Here is a 7,377-nt window from a genome sequence, read left to right on the forward strand (position 1 = left end):
ATTAAGCACATACCCGTGGCCAAAATATTAAACTAAAAACAATTTTAACTGTTTCAAAACAACCATTAAAAAGCTAAGCTCTTTACAGGTGGAAACATGAATCATAAAGCTGGGTCCCCCCCTCACTCTGTAAACTACAAATCCCAGAGAGCTTTGCAATTGTAAACTGTGATCAGAATTCGCTTCCACCAATAAGAGCAGGCTCATTCGAGGGTGTGCTTACAGAGTCTAGGGTGACATCTCAGTGTATAAAATCATCTGTAGAGAAGCTTCAGCATCACTGCACCTATCGGTTTTTCTTTAATCACTTTAAGTAGCTTTGAACTGGTTAAAAGACGCCTTTAAGCTTTTTGTGTCTCTGTTTTCAGAAAGTGGGAAAGTGCTTGCCAGATTGAAGCAGATGGATGCAATTTTGAACTGCAGACTGGAGGACATGGAAGATTTTTACAGCTTGCTAGGCTGTGATGAATTGTCTACAGTAAGACTAGTTAATTATGATTTTACTATTTCCCTCCTTAGTTCATTACAATTTTTTTTAAAAATGTTATTTCTTTGTCAATTGGTTTGATTTGGTGTATATGTGCTGTTTCTATTCTTCCATAACTTCCCTATGCTTTGTGTACATATTTTTAGCAGTTGATCTGTTTTTCTCCCCAGTTCAGTTTTTTTGACCTATGCAATATTAAGCTGTTGAACACAATTAACTGTTCACACAGCTTTGTTTCAATAGAATAGTTTGAATTTTTTCATTACAATTGTGTAATGTAAATATGAAGCAGTTCTGAAAGTAATTATTGGAGGCTTCCAGAAAGCTATTCATGGCACAATCTTAAACATATTTGTTCAAAAGTAAAACCTTTTAATTGGTTTACACCTAAGGAATTCTCTGCATTCTCTAGTTGTCCTGTGTTAACTTAAATAGTCCAGTTAATATGCAAAGCCTCAGTAGATTATGTTTGAGGTTACAGTGGCACAGAATGTAGTTACAGTTGTTCTGTTTAAAAAGATCTATGTTGACGTAAGGAAACAGCAATCTGGTATTTAGTGGATTTCACTGAAATCCTTGCGAACTTTGAAAAGATAATATCCCTTCTCACAGTAAATAAAAACTTACTGTGAGTGTGCACATTTGGGGCTTGTGGATTTCACTTGCATTTTACTAGAACTTAGAGATCCACCAAGCAAAGTGAGGTGAAAAAAGCACAGACTAAAAGAATGCTGAGCCCAGAAATTTGCTTTGCGTACCAGAGAGGAACGGAACTGTTTCAGGCAAAAATCCACTCTCAGTTACCACAAACGTTCTTCACCTCAGTAGTTGAAGAAGGAAGAGGGGAGATAATTTTCTTGCTGCTATTGTGAAACAAGTTGAGAGTTGCGAATCCTTTCTGATCTACAAAACACCAAGAGATCTACCAGTAGATTCAGATCTGCCTTCTGCCCACCCACTAAAGGTTTGCTGAGATGGCTTCCAGCAATGGGCACTAGATTTTGCCTGCGTGAAAAGTCAGCGTGGTTGATTTTTTAATGAAAAGCTGTGTCAATGGGATAGTCATTTTGAACCACAACAAGTGGGTAGCATCCTAAGTGAAGTAAACAGAAATAACATTTTATGAAAAAGCTGTCTGCTGGCTTTGAAAGCTGATCCACTGCACAAAAGTGATTTATGTTAGGGAGACAGAGATGTTTCACATTACAAACCATGAGCAGTAGACACAAGAGATTGCTGACAGCCATGGTATTGTGTGAGTCTGCCATTTTCAACAGAACCTATGTATGTTTTAGAATTAAAGAAATCTAGATATATGGAAAATGTTTTGCACTCAAGCAGCTTTGGGATTAATTTACCATATTTACACATATAGTGGACTGCTCCCATATATCCCAACATTGGTGGAGACTATTTCCAAGGAAATCTGACCTTGACTTCCATGGATCTTCTGTGGAATAAATGGTGCATGAACACATGCATAGACTGTTTTGCTGTGTACTGAGGCTCTAGTGTCAACCTATAGCAAAAGAAGAGTTGCTTGACGTAGGTATTTGTAAGGGAAAATAAATATATTCCCATATGCACTGCTGCCTGTATCAGGTAAAGTTGGTGTAAGTGGCTGTTTCACTGTGAATACCAATTGCCAGTTTAGTAAATCTTACATTCAGTAAAATGGATAATACAAATCCATGAGTTTTACACATGGTGCCACATACATACTTGTGTAAGAAAGAAGTCATATATGAAAGTTCCATAGGTATATTTTTTGCAAGAAAACAAATTCCATCCATTCTTCAACTGTTTGTCTAGGTTGAACAAATTCTTTCAGAATTTAAGGTTCGAGCCCTCGAATGTCATCCTGACAAGCATCCTGGAAACCCTCAAGCTGGTATGTCGTTTTTCCTTTTCTCTCTCAAAATGAAACGGGTGACGTTACACAGAACAGTGGATTCAGGATTTTGAGAGCCATTGGCCAAGCACCCCCTAACCCTGACAAAGGATTGGAGTGTAAATCAAAAATTCCAAAACATGCTCCCTTTCCTGCCATCTTCTGAAAGGTGAGACTGGTCAGCCTGCTATGGAAGTTCACCCTCAGACTCTACAAGTATCTGGGCCCTAGCAAATGCGCAGCCTTGTCACTTGCTGGCACTGGCTACGATAGAAGAAGGCACAAGTATCCTCAATTTCCTGCCTAATACTTTGCCCTATTTATATATATGCAGCACACTTTGTTTTATTTTTATTTGTGTGGCACACTTCCTTTTCAGCAGCAAGTTGAACTATATTGCCCTAATGCTTATACAAACATTGATTCTGGAGGAAAATCATAGCTACTCTATTCTTTAGTGCAGTTGTTTGGCAACGTAGGTTTAATAGGATGGCTTACAAAATCAAATCTTCACTTCCCTTTTTTGAAACAAATTACGGTCCAGCTTTCTTTCTCCAAATGATTTACATCTAAAGAAAAGCATTAAGCAAACAGATGGGGCTTTATGAAGTTGCAACCCTGTTAACATGTACACTTATTTTTTGAACAAGAAATAGTTATAAGAGGCTATGCAAATTCAGGGTGTTTAATACTGTATAGATTTATTTGCATTTCAATATTTTTTTACACATTTTGGGTTTTATCCAATGTTAGTCCTACACATAGTAGACCCATTGAAGTTGTAGATGTGGCTCATTTAGATTCATTAATTCCAAGGGGTCTAAGCTCAGTAGGACTTAATTGGATATAACCCTTTGTTTTAAATATTAAAATTATATTTGGCAGTACATTGTTTCTGGACCTTGCAGAGTAATAATTTGGGAATAACTAAGATGTGGAAAGGGGGTAATGGGATTGTGTTTGTGTTAAATGTGGTTAACCCCTTTCATGCCCACTGTTTATCCACACCAAATTGTCCCCAAGTGAAACATATTTTGAACCTCATGGAGGAAATGTTGCCAGAAGGGACATTTTGGAGTAAAAATAAGGTAGAGTACCTGCCTTCCCACTTAATCACTCAAAATCTCTTACCAAAGCTATTTTTGCTTTCTAAAATGGTGTTGGGTCACTGCTAACACACATTTCCATGTAATGTGTACTTAAAAAATCAGGGGCAAATGACAAAATTGTATATTATGCAAATAAGAATGAGGAGTAGTATGTTTTCCACATACAAAAAAAATAATGTTTATAGGTCTAGTGAATGTATATTTATTTTTCATATGATTTACGTCATGACTAGATGTTAAAATACTAACTGCCTTGTCCCTTTTATCTAAATTGCTTCCTGTAGAAGAATTATCAGCTTGCCAATCGGGTGGGGGAGAAACATAACTGGAAAACTAAACTGTATGACGTTTTGTTTGTGTTTGCCAGTCCCTGTTAGCATTTTAATTCAGTGCCTTTCAAAAGATCTATCTAGTATAGTAACCTGGCATAAATGAATATAATAATAACGATCATATAATAGAAAGGTGACTCATAGATAAAATATAAATCTCCATAACCTTTACACAGATGGTTACTAAGGATGCGGACTTGCGTTTCTAGTATAGTATGGAAACTTTTATATCCACTGGAAAAAATGAGATCACCCTAATACGATCGGGAAGCTTTTGTTTTGTAGTAGACCTAATATGTGCATATCACTGCTCCCATGATGCTCTTGGAACTATCTGTTCTGTTTCACTTGTATATACCTGGTTGCTTTTGATGACTAATTCTTTTTTAGTCATCGTGATTGCATTTGAAATCTTCAAAATCAAACTAAAGGCTCCTCCAGGTGACCTATTTATTGGATATTCATCCTGATTTGCTTGCACAATCCTTTTGTGGAGTGTTAGACTATATTTATTGAGCATTTGTTCTGATTTGCTGTGGGGTGTTTGAACACTTTCCTATCATCATTCCACACCTTTCAATATATGTCTCCTGTCACTTCCCAAACTGCAATAAGTCTGATTTTTTAAAAAAAAGAATAAGTCAATTTGTCATGCTAAGGAGACAGCATGCTTTAATAATTTTTAACTGTACAGTACAAACCTACATTTTTATAATGCACTTGAATCCCTTCTGCAAAATATTGACAGTGGATATATCTTTCACACTGAGTGATATCCAACAAAGGATTATTGTTATTATTATTGCAATTATTTTATTTATTGCCTTCTAAATCACTGGCTGAAGGTCATTTACACATAAAATAATTAAAAGCAGAAAAAGCAACACATGCATTTCAGTAAAATTTTCATAAAAGTTTCTTCTGTCTCTGATTTGTAGTGGAGAATTTTCAGAAGCTACAGCAAGCTAAAGAAATCCTCACCAATGAAGAGAGCCGATCTCGCTATGATTACTGGCGGAGAAGCAAGATTACCATCCCGTTCCAGCAGTGGGAGGCTCTGAGCAACTCGGTCAAAACTGTTAGTTTTGGTTTATGCATCTATAATTCTTGGGGAATAGAAAAAAAAGAGGCCATTCTGTGGGTGGGGAAGTTCTCTGCTAGCTAGCATTGTTCAGCAAGGGGAATGGGAATCGGTGAGGATACCATTCATCCTTGAGCAAGCATGTGTAGCTGTGTTACAACTCACAAATGCCACTGATTTGTTTGTTTTTTGTCTAGTCAATGCACTGGGCTGTCAGAGGCAAAAAAGAGCCAATGCTGGAAGCTCCCGATTTAAATCTTAATGATAAGATGGCTGAAAACTTTCCCCAGAAATCTGAAAACAACAATCATGAACTGTTGGATGACCAAAAGGGGCTAGAAGACTTTGACCCCACTACTGGGAAGCTGCTGTCACCAAAGAGCCCTGATTCCCCAGGTAAATAGTTTGCGGTACCAGTGCTAGACACAGGAAAAAAATCCTGATAATTGGGGCTGGCACCAGATAAGTGAAATATGCAGCCTTCTTTTGGAGTTTGTCCTCATGTGGGTTTGCATGAATATCAGGTATACTCCTCGGTGTACTTGACCCCTGCAAGCTGCATGGCACCTGTGCACAGCTACATAGCACACCCAATAAATTGTAGGGTGTTCAGATGGTGTAGTCCATAGAGGGCATCATGCTGCATATGTCTTTCTGAGCGCTGCGCTTCATACTTCTCATGTTTCAGCTCGGGCTAGTTCACATGTGCATGAAGTGTCCCTTGAAGACTGCAGGATCCAGTGCTAACATGGTGTGTGAGATTGCATGTCAAACATCACAGTTGGAGCTTCCCTATCATCTGAAACACGGTGTAGCAGGCCACACATTCAGATGGGATTTTCAAATGATTTTGAAGAAGAGCAGAATAGCTTTTGTTAACAGTACAGTAACAAATGCTGAAAAATCAAGTGATGTGCATGCATGGATTAACTAGTGCAGAATAGGAAGGGCAGGAAACTTCCACGAAGCTTTATCTCTGAAGGACAGCTGGTGGGAGAGACAAAGCACCATAAAGATTGGGGATACTAATCCTAGGGAGAGTGGGAGCCAGTGCTGCTGATTTACTGGCCCAAAATATATGTATGGACAAAGAAACCCAACAATTTGGCATGCATCGCTCCTTAAACCTCAAAGTGGCTTTACCATGCAGGTGCCCTTTGGGATACATTGTGATGTTGGTTTCTTATTATTATTGTGTGTGTGCATGGTACTGAGCCAACCCAGGACTAGGTTTAGTTGTGTGCACAGCTTGAATGCACCCTCCACCAAGTTATCTAAGCTTCATTTGGGAAAGGCCAAAAACTGTAGATGAATGGATAAGCAAGGAGTTGGTGGTTTTTGTATTGAAGGAGTTTTACTTTATAAACCCAAAGTACCATTTCCTCTCTACTAGCTGATTCTTCTCTCTCTCTCTCTCACTCAATTTTCCCCACCCCCTTACAGGATTTTCCGATCCAAATTGTTGGCATTTGCGCTTTCGTTGGTCTGGTGACACCCCATCTGAACTTTTGCGGAAGTTTAGAAACTATGAAATATGAAGCAGAAGACCAAATACCATGCAGAAGACCAAATATATGTTGAACACCGTGTTCACCATTTCAGTATTTTGCATATGTTCATAAAGGAGTGTCTTTGAATATTATTTAACTAGGTAGTTTTGTACTATTGATGCCACAATTTCCCATGCAAAATACCATGTATAGTTTGCTTGTTTTTTTTTTTTTAATGTTGGCAGGTACTTTCCTATTAGCATAAGTAATATGTGAATACAGTTAACTGCTTTTTCCATTCATACTTAATGTATATGTGAGTTGTTTCCTATCATTATTGAACAGTTGGGAAAAGCACATGTTATTCAACATCCTTGATCCCTTATATCTTTCTGCCCTTATTTCCTGCTATATTCCTTCAAACAGCCTTTAGCCCTTTAACTCTACCACACTCAGCCAACCAAAGGTATCCTGTATTCTTCCTATTTTCTCTTGCTACCAGCCACTGATACCTGGTTCCCTCTGTCTCCCGATTAACTTTCTCATGCTACCACTCAGTGTCATTTCAAAACCCACCTTTCCTGGGATATAACCCTTTGAGTCTTTATCCCCCACATAAAAAACAGCATCTACTCATATTTAGTTCTTGTTGTCCTATCGTCTGAGGGACAAACTACATGTTAATTTGGATAACCTAACATAGAATAATAGAATTGTAGAGTTGCAAGGGAGCTCAAGGGTCATCTAGTCCAACCCTCTGCAATGCAGGAATCTTTATGCCCGGTGTGGGCATAAATCTTCATGCTCAAACCCACAATCCTGAGATTAAGAGTCTCATACTCTACCGACAGAGCTATCTTAAAATTTTCTTTTTATAAAAGTAGTTTCAAGACCCCCCACCCCCAATGTTTGCTATGGTGCATCGGGAAGGGTTCTAATATTTTCACCCTATCCTTCCTTCCTTCCTTCCTTCCTTCCTTCCTTCCT

General features: G+C 38.3%; 1 protein-coding gene across 1 annotated transcript; it reads left to right on the top strand.

Annotated features, from left to right (window-relative positions):
* The first annotated feature begins 227 nt into the window (after window positions 1-227).
* DNAJC12 (DnaJ heat shock protein family (Hsp40) member C12) lies at window positions 228-6,919 on the top strand. The gene is made up of 5 exons (XM_081912018.1): window positions 228-478; window positions 2,300-2,378; window positions 4,758-4,897; window positions 5,098-5,296; window positions 6,344-6,919. The coding sequence occupies exons 1-5, from the start codon at window positions 401-403 to the stop codon at window positions 6,436-6,438; spliced, it is 591 nt and encodes a 196-aa protein (XP_081768144.1). The 5' UTR covers window positions 228-400; the 3' UTR covers window positions 6,439-6,919.
* Window positions 6,920-7,377: the final 458 nt, after the last annotated feature.

Source organism: Podarcis melisellensis (assembly GCF_964234715.1).
Source record: "Podarcis melisellensis genome assembly, chromosome: 5".
NCBI classification, from domain to species: Eukaryota; Metazoa; Chordata; class Lepidosauria; order Squamata; family Lacertidae; genus Podarcis; species Podarcis melisellensis.

What these genes read in the sequence shown, in the direction of transcription:
- DNAJC12 (XM_081912018.1), top strand. Translation starts at nt 401, where the DNA reads ATGGATGCAATTTTGAACTGCAGACTGGAGGACATGGAAGATTTTTAC. An exon ending in GCTGTGATGAATTGTCTACA is followed by an intron (nt 479 to 2,299) that starts GTAAGACTAGTT and finishes CTGTTTGTCTAG; the next exon opens with GTTGAACAAATTCTTTCAGA. An exon ending in TGAGCAACTCGGTCAAAACT is followed by an intron (nt 4,898 to 5,097) that starts GTTAGTTTTGGT and finishes TTTTTTGTCTAG; the next exon opens with TCAATGCACTGGGCTGTCAG.